The sequence below is a fragment of the Trifolium pratense genome, linkage group LG3 (genome assembly GCF_020283565.1).
Source record: "Trifolium pratense cultivar HEN17-A07 linkage group LG3, ARS_RC_1.1, whole genome shotgun sequence".
Lineage (NCBI taxonomy): Eukaryota > Viridiplantae > Streptophyta > Magnoliopsida > Fabales > Fabaceae > Trifolium > Trifolium pratense.
Genome location: NC_060061.1, coordinates 29,388,902 through 29,403,634, shown reverse-complemented (window position 1 = coordinate 29,403,634; position 14,733 = coordinate 29,388,902). Strand labels below are relative to the sequence as shown.

Here is a 14,733-nt window from a genome sequence, read left to right as displayed (position 1 = left end):
TTAACATAGCACGTATAATAATCTGGCCTTTTTAAAAAAAAAAAACATAGCACGTATAATAATCTGTTGTTTATGCCTTCATAAGTTTCTTATTGTGTAAATTAAAGGCTATTGTTACAACATTACTAGTACAATACCATCAAACCAATAACATCATTTTTGTTGTACTAGGTCTTAAATTATTATACGAATCTTGCACAACGTAGATAACGCCGAAGATGCTATGACATGATTCTCAATGACGCAGCACAATTTTTCTTACCTGTTCACGTTCCTCCCAGTCCCCCTCAATTATCACTATACAACAAACATATAAGAGTACATGTGTCAATTCCACGAATCATTTCTTAGTGGAACTATTTTTTATGAGTACAATGTTCAACCACCTCAGTTGCAATGTAAGAAAAAAAAATCCCATTTTAAATTTGTACATACTATTTTAAGGTCTCTTTTGAAAAAATTCTAACCCGGATCACTTCTATTATGTATTATTATTTAAAAGATATTTAAAATTTTGAAAATAATATATTATAAATTGTTGTTTAAAAGTATAAGCTAATGACCGTTTTAGTTTTTACAATTTAAATAATGACTTAACTGGTAATGATCGTTTTAGTTTTTACAATTTAAATAACGACTTAACTGGTATAAGTTGTTAAGAGTCTCATATCGGTTGTAAGATGACTCGAATGTATGTTTATAAGTAAGAGACAATCCTCATCTTATAAACCTGTTTTAGATAGTGTTTGACCTAACTTTTTTTTTTTCAACTTATTATCACTTAAAAGAAGTAGGGCCAAACACTATTTCAAATAAGTACTACAATTAATAAGTAACTTAATTTTATAGTTGAAGATTGAGTAAAAGAAGATATTTGAAAAGTAAAAAAATACCAACTTCGATTCCCACCAACTACATTTTTTTCTTTTATTTTATATTTTTTCTGACTCTGTTTCTTGTCGTTTATTGTGTGCCCTTATCATTGAATTGTTTTTTTCCCTTTCATGGCATGTGCTTGCTTGCAGTAATAGCTTAATTGCTACCATTTATTTTCTAAAGGTGCTACCATTTTTTTATTTATTAAATGTATTAGCTGGAGTATATGGTTACATTACATATGTTTATTGACAAATGAAATGGTAATATTTAAATAGCAGTATAAATTCACAAAAGAAATAAAATGAAATGGTAGTATTTAAATAATATTTTTCTTATGAGTGTATTTTTTTTACAAACAATAACTTATATCATTTCATTATTCAAAACATGTGAAATACAAAGAGGTAATGTCTCAAAGATACAGCGATGAGGCCAGGCAATAGCCGCCCTAGCAAGAATATGGGCAACCATGTTCGCTTGCCGCTTAATAAACTTAACCTTAAAGTTTGGATTACATAACAAAATATTATTAATATGTCAAATTAGGTAAACTAAACTCAAAACTACCACCAGGATTGATTGCATCCATTCTTATGAGTGTATTAACACTTGATTATTACGGCCCTTTTAAAAAAATGGCAAAATTTAAAGGTGTTTACTAACTATTTATTTAATCTAGTCAAAAAGTTAGTTTATATTTAATAAAATATTATTATTTATTCAAAGGGTTCGTTTGGCCCGACTTATTTTAAACTTAAAAGTTAACTTAAAGTTAACTAAATAATATTATTTATTTAATAGCTTTAAGTTAACTAAATTATAAATAACATAAAAATGAGTGAGGATGTGGACTGACTATTATGCCTCATACTAAAGGGTTCAAAGAGCGAGAATTTATTTTTGCGTCCCCTATCTTTTTTGGCGCACCCTACCTTTTCAATTTTACTCCCCTTGTAGGTTAAGTAGCGACGAGTGTGTAAAATCGTAAAATTTGAAAAAACACAGTTCGTTACTTAAAAGTGCAAATTCAGTTTACACTTTAACTAGCGAACCTTATACAAATTCATTTTTTTTGTCCCCCTCACCCCATGAAAATATTTTGAATGAAACACCATTTCGTAATTTTTTTTTTATAAACACCATTCGTAAGTTAAAATGCGAGCCGTTCTTTCACTCCGATAAAAATATTTTGAACGAAACACAGTATGAATGAGTGATATAAAAATAAAAAATTAGGATTTTGGGATTTGGAGTTTTGAAAAATAAAAAATACAAATTCAGTGATTAATTATTTTTGTTGTTGATTGGTGGAAGAATCTTGGTGGAAGGTTTGAGAAAGTTGAAGGATTTTGATCAAGGTTATGAAGATTTACAGTAGTATGATATGATGAAGATCTTCTGGATTTCTTTATTTTTCAATAAAAATATATTTTAAAAAATAAAATTATCTGATGTCCACATCAGTATTTTTTAATAAAAAATGAAAAAAGACTAAAGTGTTACAAATAAATAGGATAAATGATCTCTGTTGTAATTTTGCATAATTTCAACATATTCACAATTTGTTATGATTTCTACTCTAATAATATCTCTACCATAGATTTGTTAAAATTATTAATAATACTCACTTTACACTCTAAATAAAATGAGAGGACCAACAAAACAAAAAAATAATATGACAATACTGATTTTGGAAAACTCGGGCACAAATTCAATCAAAAGATTATTTGAACTTTTGCTTTCTATCAAAGAGTTAGACAAATATCAGGTGCAGTTTATACGAATTACTTACTACATAACAGTGAATTACCGTCAAAATAATCTTAGTAAAAGATGTATTTCTAATTATGAGTTACTTATAATTTCGTTCAAAGGTACCTGAATTGAAAGAATTTTGGACTATTGAAACATGCTAGTTCTATGGTGCACAAGTAAGAAAAGAGAAAAGTCTTGCATCATGCACGAGTTATTTTCAACCACTGAATCAAAATAAAATATAAATGGAACTTAATGATCCAATGGTGAAAAACACACACTTGTGTATGGTGTGCAAAACTATTTTACCTGTACAAATTAGACAAAACCACTTAAACAATCCGAATATCTCCACAGTCGTTTGGAGAGGTAAAGCTAAAAATAAATAAAAAATCAAATTTGTAAAACTAGGCATTAACTATGCAGAAAAGTTCCATTTATCAAAATTGGTACGGGCTTTTACCTTTCTAACCTTTCTCTATCTATATCAAGTAATGTAATGCTCTTGTCCATACTCGCGTACGATCACAGGCACACTTGTAGGAGGGATCTGCAAAAAGAAAAACAAATTAGAAATTTAAGCAAAACAATAATAATCATAAAGAATGACGATGCAAAAATACTCCAAATGTTAACCCTATGATGCTTCAAAAAATAACTTTGTTCATCAAGAAACTAAATGCATCACGGGTCAGGTGTTCTCTGATGTATTTTTCATGTTATAGCATACATAATTAAAATACCAATCCATAAGCAAAATAATAATGGAAGATATTAGAATCCTGAAAATTCCACATGGAATGCAGAAAACCTAAAATATAAGTCGCATAATATCAATATATAGTACTTTATAAAAACCAGTCAATCAAATTACCAGGAACTGTACTTTATAAACTGATCAACTTACCATTCCATGATCTGTAACAATAACTGAGATGTAATCCGAAGGGGTAACATCATACCTGTCAATCAAAGTAAAAACCAGTCAATCCATTTTTGAGGGACTGTTCAGTCCACTTCACATAATGAAATATATAAATCTTACATCAAATTCAAAAGCTGCAAATTCTCTTTGTTTGTCCAATTGTCCAGATAATTGATATCCATTCTTCCAGGAACCGTAGCAACAGCATCTGGGTCGCCTGCATGTAATTTTAAGTATGTTAAATTTTGTTGCCAACAGTGGTTTCAAAATAGGGATACATTTTTGCTTAACAGCGCTGGAAAGTTCAACATTAACAAGATGATGATCAAACTTACCTAATTCGTTGCAACATATTGAATCAAGTAGCACCCTTTCATGAAATTTAAAAGCTTCACAACAAATTAATACGGGAACACGAAATTCATGAGCCACCATTGCAATACATGCAGTCCCAATCTTTGAAAGTACAGTTCCATTAGACATGACAGCAGAAGCTCCCAGAAAAACTCTTGTAACCTCGTGCATGATATAAGAAACAGCATTTATATGAGTATACATACAACTCAGGCCCTTGGCTATAAGCCTAGCAAGTAAGGCCTGACTTTCAAACTTTGGTCGTGAGTCAACCACCACAACTCGGAATTTTTTCCCAAGATCATGAGCAGACAAGAGAATCATCTCAACAACACAAGACAATCCATATGTAAGAAGAACATCCCCATCCCTAATTTTGGTAATAGCATGTCCAACAATTACCTTATCCGCAATAATTATTTTTTCATTAATGAATCGGTCAATATCAGAACAAAGAGCTGTTTTTGCCTCAGTATCAGTATAACTTAAGGGCAACTTGGCAATTCGACTCTTCACAAACCTAATCGCATTTCCCATGCTAATAGAAAGCGGTCGGCATTCGCTAATAAATGAAACATAACTATTAATTTTTGCAGTTAAATCCCTAATAAGTACTTTTTCAGGCGGAGTGGAGTAGTCTATAATGGCATCCTGAAGCGCTCTAAGCATTTCGGTACATCGAGCATTAACTCCTGATATATCTCCGGCTATATAACGTAATCCAACCTGACAATTAAATTAAATAAGCTGATAAACACCATACCTAAATTACCATTTCATTTAAGTTCATTTGCAAAATCATTAGACTCTAAATGAAAAAAGCGGCATAAGAATGTATGATTATTTATAAATACAAAAGGACCAACTAAATTGATTTAAAAAAAGCAGTGGATGTCACGTCAAAAGACATAAAGTTTCCGACTGATCTGTATGAGAGAATAAAGCATGAATACTCAGACTAGTATTATTTGATAACACAATATTCATATAAAAGGAATGAAAAGTATGACGATATAAAAGAAATGAGAAATTGGACAGAAAAGAATAATTTCGAGAAAATAAACACACAAATTGGGAGAAAGGGGAAAGATCATGAAAGATGTCATTGTAACATGAATAGTAACATCTTACCTAAAAGGTATAAATATTTTTTTAAAAAAATAAAAACATGATAATATTATTAACTAATCAGTAAAAGATTATAGATCTATTTTAGTTATTATATTACTAATATATCTCAAGTTTAGGCTCCAACTTTATATATTTATACGGACCATTTTAGAAAGTGATCTTAAAGGGGATCTCCCAGCTCTAGCTGGTTTCATATTTCTTATTTCTTTGAGAGATAGATTAATTTTGAGTTTGGCCATGTTATGTTACAAAGTTACAAACATCAACTTTAACAGAGCTCAGAGAAAAAGGAATCATTTTATTTTAAATTTCACACAAAGGGATAATGTGCGATGTAGATCTTTAAAAGATTGAATACATATTACATAACCAATTTTTTTGGACTACTCATGGTGCTGAGTAACTCTATGGATGCCTAACTTGAGCATGTACTTACATGCAAGAACAATTTATGGTCTTTAGTGGATGAAAAGAATAATTTAAACAAGAGTACCTTGAACACAGCAGGATGCATCGAGTCGAGTTGGAAAAGCCTAGACTCAAGATTAGGAAGTTGATTCCCATGTTCATATTGAGGCAAATGCCGAAATATTTCAACTCTGTTTCTTGCTTCAGTTTGATTTACTAGTGCACGCCGTTTAGCTTTTTCCACTCTGTTTTGATCATCAAATTGCATTCGTTGAGGAGGGGGATCTTTTTTTCTCTCTTTCTCCAAAGGATGATTCCCAGATTTCTTATAAATAGTGACTGATGATGTAACCGGAGGACCATCTTTCTTTTGTGAAGACTGCTTTTTACTTTTCGCTGGGGATGCTTTGCCAGATTCAGCAACTGCTGAATTTCCATTAGCTGGGTACAGAACAACAATCAAACCAACCACAGACTACAAAAATAATATAGAAGCATAGAACTCCTGAATATCAGCAACTAGAAAATTAACTAAGACATTAAGAAGCATCTACTAAAACACTGAACCCGTATTCTCTCTTTCAGGACCAAATTTTGAGAACTTGATGGCATGATTATAAGAAACTTTATCTGTGTTTGGTCCATTGAGGAAACAGGAATGTCTATAGTGTAAGTTGTCAATATTCAGAAGCCAGGATTTAAACTTTATAGGAATACACGTGATATCAATCCAAAATATATAGACATTTGAATTCTGAAAAAAGAAAAATATATCATGTATTGAAGTCATGCCCGTAAGTTTTACCGAATGGAGAAAAATTCAAGTCAGGGAATAAATCTTAACTATAACCTTTAGAAGCAGCTTTTGCAGCTCTTTGTGCCTCCTGCAGGGCTCGTCTCTCAGCCTTTGTAGTTTTTGCTTTCAATGGCTGCGAAACTGATGGCGTATCAGGAGATACTTCTTTCACAGCCTCGTGCTTCTTTTCTGCAAGATTTTGCTCGGCATTATTAATATGTAAGAGAATAAGATGATACGTAAAAGAGAATAACACATGAAAATAATTCCATACATATAAAAATCAGTTTAGATCAAGCAAACATTTATGGAAGTAAGAAGCAAAAAACTAAAACCACTTTGGTGGTAGAAAAAGTAAATTAAAACCCCAGTATATATGTTAAAGCATCACTTCTAGAAACAGGATGTAAGCCATCAGCTGATAAAATAACAGTAACAACAAAAATCCCTTTTCCACTAGGTGGGGTTGATTAAATGGATAAAATAACACCATAATCTACTATCACAATACCTTTAAGAAATCAATAATTAGGTTTATACTGCCTTCATTTTTATTAATAATATTTCAACTTCCAATACCACAAGATATTCCAGTAAAAGATGATAGATTGACCGGTACAAAATACCCCCAAGAAAAATATGTAGATTTATACATCACAAACTAAAGCACAAGATTAGCCACTTGCTTCATTAATTTATTAATTAAACAATTATTTAGATTTTTCCATTTACAATATCCTCTGGTACAAAACTAAAATACACCTAAAATAAAGATCCGAGATTCTGGAAAAGGCGGGGGCTTTTTCATTAAATGAATTTATAAAGAACTTAGCAAAGCGTGAGGATTTTTTAAAGATTCTTTACCTTTTCTAAATTCAAGACTCATGTTCACTTATGCCATTTAGAATGCATTTCACAGAATACGTAAGTGTGAAATAATTGTGTTCAACAGGCTTTGATTAGGCAACTAATTAATTAATAGCCATAAAAGACAAATTTATTTAAGTTGGGATTTGGTACACAAATGAAAAATCATATTAAAGATATAATGTGGCAAGTTCTGACCCTCCATCTAACAGCTTAAGCTTTACTTTGAGTAGGATGGTCCGAGCCCTGAAAGAGTTTTGTTATCGTTCACTAAGCTAGACATATAAGCACTCATGTAAGACGGTGAAAGGATTAGGATCAATCATATCAAGATTAGGAATCCTATGGCAATTGAAGGTACACGGGAATTTGCAGGCAATAGACAAAGAATTGGGTTATATTGGTGAGTGACTTGGATGCTGTAAACAATACCGATTAGTTCTGTGTTTGAGTTTTGATGGATTTTAGAGTTTTAAAAAAATAGAGACAGATAATCAAAGTAGGATTTTCATTGACTGAATATTCAATGTTGTCTTCCAAACGGATTTGATCTGTACGGGAGTAGAAAATTAAGAGAGTGAACTAAGAAAAAGAACAATGCTTCAATTGGATTATGCATGCTACACACACCACGTAAACAATAATTTGCCAAAATCTCATAAATTTAAACATGGAATTCCAAAGAAAGAAAGGTTTACATTTGTGAACAAAAACTCATATACTTATGAATTCTCCGGGTATAGCTTATGAAAATAGCTTGTAATATATATACACAACACACACTCTCTTATCAAACAGTTATCATGATAATCAGGGTTTGTGCTATAAACTACAAATAAGTTATTTATCCAAAGAGGCCTTTAAACCTAATTAATTATGTGTTATTGATTCGAGTTCATCAACATCACATAATCTATTAATCGAATTAAATCACACACAAAAACAAACTTGTTACACATGAATGCAATGTATTCAACGATCACAACATACCAGTAACTCGACGAAGATTATTCACATTCACCGCATCATCATACCTGTTCTCCGCCAAAACTTCATGAGGCTTCACGGCCGGTAAGTCCAACCCTCCGTCAGGAAAACTTAATTCGCTGCCACGAAACCATCCGGCACCAGAGCAATCCTCAGAGAACTCGCCGTCAATGATCCCGACACTGCTAGAAGTAATCGAAGCCGTCGGCGAAGCTCTGAACACACACTGGGCGGGATTGTAACTCCCAATCGGCACCTGATCGTCGAGTTCGTGGCGTCGGAACCTGGACTCGGGAACAGGAACGGCGGCGGTTCGTTCGGAAAGAAGACGTGGAGGCGGCATGATGACGGAGGAGACCGGGTCGGGTGGTGGAGTGTCCGGAAGGTGCGGGGATTCGGGTTCGGGTTGGTCGAAGAAACCAACGCGCCTTACTTTGGGATCGATAACGGGGTGTGAGGCGCGTGGAATATCCATCGCGCGTGGATTGTAATGAGAACGAAGATCAAAGAAAAAGACAAAAGTTGTATTCTTCTGACAAAGGAATCTTACGAGCAGCCGTAACTGCGCTACCGCACGCCTAAATACTACTATGTCTGTTTTGTGTTGTGTACTACAGTAACACTACTGCTGCACGTGTGTAAAGAGTAAACCCTTATTTTGTGAGATAGGTCACACTCACGAAAATTAAAAATATTATATTATTTAATTATTTTTATATAGGAGTATCTTTTATATATATAAAAAAAAAGAGAATGTTTATGCACATGATAAGATAGTAAAAATAGAAATTATGTTTTAGAATTTGTGCATTTTAAATTTTCAAGCGTTAAATGTCTTGTATTATTAAATGTTAAATTTCTATATTAAGATACTTTATCATGTGCCCTATATGCACATGTTAATAAGACCCATAAAAAAATTAAGAATATCTTTTTCTTTTGTCAAAAACAAATTTTTTTATATATATTTTTTGTGAGTGTTGGGCATAAATTTGGTATTTATCAATTAAATATAACAGGTGGGTCCAATATTTATTTGAGGTTATATTGTCAAAATAAGCCTTTAAATATTTTTCGAAGCTTCAAGTGTGTCGAAGCGGAAAGGAGTTTCGAAGGCGTCGAAGCATGGTTCTTGAGTGGGTGTACGTGAAGGGATATAAGAGGGGTTTTTCAAAATAATTAATCCTCTTAGCGGAACAATCCCGATGGACGGATATTGATTAAACCATTAATCACAAATCAAAGAACACAAAACCACAAGTTTATGTGTTTACCTCTTGAAGTGCAGAACCTTTGAGGTAGAAACTGTTTCTGATCACGAGCAAAGCAAAGTAGCGATGCATCTGTTGGTGTAAGCCCTAGAGGCCAATTATTTATAATTGCATGATACTTGTATTGGATAATTTACTTATTAAATAAAGGCTTTTCCTTATTATGTTTATGTGTTAAATAATAATAGAGTCCCTAGAATAGTAAGTTCATTGAATGGAACGTTAAGTGTGACTTAATCGTGAGAATCCATTACACATGAGAACACTATTCTTAAAACATCCGTAGTCGAGCTTTAATGTGAATTGGGATAACATCAAAACGTAGAGACTATTATGTTGGTAGACTGATGATCACATCTCACGGATCATAGATAAAGAGTTATCAAGTCTTCACATAGATATAAATATTAAGAGTAATATTTATATCGGATTGACCCACCATGAGAATACTACATAGTATGTTATGAAATGTCATAAGATATTCTCATAGTGATAAGTGGTGTATTCCACCCTTCGACCTGAAACCACTATGTTCCCTAGGTGTAGGAGTGTAGTACTTTGTCGCCATTCAAAGTTATCCGTAACAGGATGACTATAAGGTTGGTTGATGGGTATTCCACGAATCATGCTGAGGGACATGAGTGACCTAGATGGAATTTACCCCTCCTACATAACGGGAGATATGTCTATGGGCCCAATATTGAACTTAACAAGGGTGACGTACTATGCCTTGTGTTCAATATAGACATAAGGGTAAAAGGGTAATTATACACACGAGTTTTATCACGGAAAGGTTTGTCAGATCACGTGACATTCTTGTGACTTGGGTAGCAGTGATGTGTTGCTAGATACCGCTCACTGTTTATAATATTGAGATTAATATTATTGCCAACGTCATAGGAACCTACAGGGTCACACACATAGGGACAGTTAATGACGGGAGAAATAAGTATGACTTATTAGTGGGGTGCGATTAGTTACAGTAGGTTATTGGGCTTATGAAGTCCAATAACCACTTTGGCCTGAAGACAACATAATAAGCTCTATAAATAGAGCCTTATGTAATTCAGTCAAGGGTGACACACATAATCTGAATTTTAGAGTAACCCTAAAATTCTCTAAAACCCTAACCGCACTAAATCTCCCTCTACCGTCGTCTTGAAGCTAGCACTAAGAGGTGAACGGAAACTGTTCGTGTGGACCGGCTAGAGGTGCTGCGATCGTGCGGTTCTTGTGATCAATTCAGAATCGAGGAATCGTTCTTCAAAGGTAATAATCGAAACCCTGATCATGTCCATTCGCAAGGATCCACCGAAGGAAAATCTTAAATTTCCGCTGCGTTTTACTCTGTTTTTAAATGCAATTTTCCTTCAGTGGTATCAGAGCCACTTGTGAAACCATGAATCGGTTTGTTGTTTATTACTGTTTTATTAATATGGTTTTGAATCGGTATTAATAATAATAACAAGGATTAATAAAATTTGATTGATCGGTTTTAAAATATATATGTGATATATATTTCTGATACGGCGCATCGGTGTATGTGATACATTGATCGTGTCATTCATTCGAATGTTTAAGTGATTGGCGTTTAATTTGGATGATTGTGAGCGTGAGCTTCGGAACCGTTTATGGTGAAGCATCATATATCCAATCGTTCATCTAGAACTAGCAGTCCTGAAACGTTTTGATGAATGGCGGTTGTATTAGGGTTTATAACAATACAAGTGTTGTGTTGTTATATATAAACAAAACATATTGTTCATTGAAAGTTTTAAGTGATTGTCGTGAGCATGGATGATTGTGAGCGTGAGCTTCGGAACCGATAACTGGTGAAGCATCATATATCCAATCGTTTATGGTGAACAAAATCCTGAAACGTTTTGATGAATGATTACTGTATTAATTTTGTAAAAGCAGAGTACGGCTAGGGTTTATATCTGAAGCATCAAGTGTTGGTGCGATTAGGATTCAATGATGAAGTGTTCATCGAAATTTATTTGGGATCAATCATGCGTAAGGTGATCAATCATGGTGTTTTATTAATTGGACTAATGTAATAATAATAAAATTGTGTGTTTATTATTATTAAAGTTGCATGATGAATGGTTATGGCCTTAGTTCTTCTTTTCGTTTTATTTGGGATTTAAATACGGCCTGCGTGTCGTGCCTTTCTTATATTTTCTTGATGTAATTTCTTTTCTCATCTCACTCCCTCGTATGAACACGAGTTTCTTGTAGTGATGTAATATAAGATTAGCAAATAGGACAGGAAGGACAGCAATGAAGATCTATCTTGGAGAAGTATAGGTTTTTGTTAGATATAGCATAGGTTCTCTCATTGGCTTGAGGGAACAATCACGCTAGGGGCCATAACCATATCATTTTATTATATTATGTATGTTGATGCATGTTATGTATGGAGTGACGTCATTGTATGTAAGCCGTGGTAAGGTGAGATCAAATTAATTATAAAAGCCCTCAAAGGAATTAATATTAAGTTTTATTGCTTTCCAACGAATAGCGCCCTTCAAGATCAATATCGACAAATGTAGGTTTTGCCAACGCGAAGTGCATTGTCAATATTGATAAGTTGCGGTGAGGTAATTTGTTTATCCGATCGCTATTTAATGGGTCTAACTTAACTAAAGAGAATATAATAAGATTATATAACTTTAGAAGCAAGTATTGGGTTATTCCATGTGATGGATTAGAATAAGTGTTATTCGCCCAATAGAAAGGATATGAGAGTTGTATGAGATACAATTGGAAAGGAGTTTCCTACCTAAATAACTAAGTTTTGTGTAATCAGCCCAACGCTGACTTAAAACGAAGTGAAATATGGATCTCATTCTCACTAGAAAATCTTCCAACGGGATTTTCCGAATCAAATGTCGAGGGTCATTTGTTTTGAGTAAAATAGTGGGAGCACATGTTTAATTAAAGGCCTAATTAAATGTGTATTAAAATTGTTCAAATACTTATATTTTCACTTTTACAATTGTAGATCACCATGTCAAACACCAATACTTCGAACAACATTTTGCGAAGCATTCTTGACAAAGAGAAATTGTCTGGGACAAATTTTCTTGATTGGCATCGTAACTTGAGGATAGTCCTCATGCACGAGAAAAAGCTGTATGCTATTGAGGAACCCCAACCTAACCCTGAGGATGAACCTGCGGCTAATGCCCCTAAGGCTCAAAGGGATGCTTATCAGAAGCGTCTTGATGATGCCATGGATGCAAAGTGCCTAATGCTGGCTACCATGACCTCTGAGCTTCAGAAGCAACATGAGGACATGAATGCGTTCGATATGATCGAACACTTGAAGACGCTCTACCAAGAGCAAGCCAGGATTGAAAGGTTTGAGGTTTCCAAAGCCCTGTTTTCAGCTAAGCTATCTGAGGGATCTCTAGTAAGTCCACATGTGCTCAAGATGATTGGGTACGTGGGGAACTTAGAAAAATTGGGATTTCCACTTGGAAATGTGCTTGCAACTGATCTGATCCTGCAATCGTTGCCGGAGAGTTTTAATCAGTTTGTTCTGAACTTCACCATGTCGGACATGGAAAAGACTTTGCCACAACTGCTGGGCATGTTGAGGCAGGCTGAGCAGAACATGAAAACAAAAGGGAAATCCAACCATGTTCTTATGATTGGCAATGGAAACAAAGGGAAGGGCAACAAAGGGAAGGGAGGTAAAGGGAAGGGCAAGGAAGTTGCCAAACCCAAACCTACCCCTAAAGCTTTGAAGCCCACTGGGGGAGTTGCAAAGGAGGGTAGGTGCTTCCACTGTAACAAGACTGGACATTGGAAGAGGAACTGCCCAAAATACCTGGAAGATAAAAAGAATGGAGTAGAGAGCTCCAATTCAGCAGGTATCTTTGTTATTGAAATTAATTTATCTACTTCTTCTACATGGGTATTAGATACCGGATGTGGTTCTCACATTTGTACTAATGTGCAGGGGCTGCAAAGGAGTAGAGGATTGGCTAAAGGTGAAGTCGACCTACGAGTGGGAAATGGAGCAAGAGTTGCCGCATTAGCTGTAGGAGTTTTTAATTTGACTTTACCTTCTGGTTTAATAATACAGTTAGAGAACTGTTTTTATGTACCTGCCATTAGCAGGAATATTATTTCTGTTTCTTGTTTGGATAAACTTGGCTTTTCATTTATAATAAAGAACAATTGTTGCTCCATTTATTTAAATGATATCTTTTATGCCACAACTCAAATGAGTAATGGATTATATATTCTTGATCTTGAAATGCCAATTTATAACATTGATACGAAAAGGATTAAACCTAATGAGTTAAATCCTACATACCTTTGGCACTGTCGTTTAGGCCATATAAATGAGAAACGCATTTCCAAGCTCCATAAAGATGGGCTCTTGGATTCATTTGATTATGAATCTTTTGAAACATGCAGATCTTGCTTATTGGGAAAAATGACAAAGACCCCATTCACTGGTAAAGGTGAAAGGGCAAATGATCTCTTGGCTCTCATACATACTGATGTATGTGGACCATTGAACACACATGCTAGAGGAGGTTTTCAGTACTTCATCACATTCACTGATGACTACAGCAGATATGGGTATGTATACCTAATGAAGCATAAGTCGGAATCCTTTGAAAAGTTCAAAGAATTTAAAAATGAAGTACAAAACCAACTAGGAAAGAAAATCAAAATCCTTCGATCAGATCGAGGAGGTGAGTATTTAAGCCTAGAATTTGATGACTATCTAAAAGAGTGTGGGATATTATCCCAACTCACTCCTCCTGGAACACCGCAATGGAATGGTGTGTCTGAGAGAAGAAACCGAACCTTGTTGGACATGGTGCGGTCTATGATGAGTCACGCTGATCTTCCAAACTCCTTTTGGGGACATGCTCTATTAACAGCAGCTTATACACTTAACCGTGTTCCTTCTAAAACGGTTGAAAAGACACCATATGAGATATGGAGTGGCAAGAAACCACATATGTCTTACTTAAAGATTTGGGGTTGCGAAGTTTATGTAAAACGTCAAATTTCTACTAAACTTGAACCTAAATCTGACAAGTGCTTCTTTGTGGGATATCCAAAAGAGACAAAATGATATCACTTCTACAATCCTTCTGAGGGCAAAGTGTTTGTCGCTCGAACAGGAGTATTCCTAGAAAAGGATTTTATTTCCAAAGGAATCAGTGGGAGGAAAGTAGATCTTGAAGAAATTCACGATCCACAAAGTAGTGACACACCAATGGAGGAACAAGAGCAGGATGCACAAGATGTTGTGACAGAGAACCCTGCTCATGTAACACAAGAACCACGTAGGTCCAACAGGATACGTCAAGAACCTGAAAGATATG

At 34.4% G+C, this 14,733-nt stretch overlaps 1 protein-coding gene across 5 annotated transcripts; it reads right to left on the bottom strand.

Annotated features, from left to right (window-relative positions):
* Positions 1-2,848: 2,848 nt before the first annotated feature.
* On the bottom strand, positions 2,849-8,720 carry LOC123915924 (translation initiation factor eIF-2B subunit delta-like). Of its 5 annotated transcripts, none has more exons than XM_045967205.1 (7): positions 8,106-8,720; positions 6,297-6,437; positions 5,538-5,893; positions 3,895-4,639; positions 3,680-3,776; positions 3,542-3,596; positions 2,849-3,184 (listed from the first exon to the last, which is right to left on the bottom strand). In XM_045967205.1, exons 1-7 carry the CDS (start codon positions 8,575-8,577, stop codon positions 3,122-3,124), a joined length of 1,929 nt encoding a protein of 642 aa, XP_045823161.1. In that variant the 5' UTR covers positions 8,578-8,720; the 3' UTR covers positions 2,849-3,121. The 5 variants fall into 5 exon arrangements, with proteins under 5 accessions (XP_045823161.1, XP_045823162.1, XP_045823163.1 ...); XM_045967206.1 differs by having other exon boundaries at positions 6,303-6,437; positions 8,106-8,719; XM_045967207.1 differs by having other exon boundaries at positions 8,150-8,715.
* Positions 8,721-14,733: the final 6,013 nt, after the last annotated feature.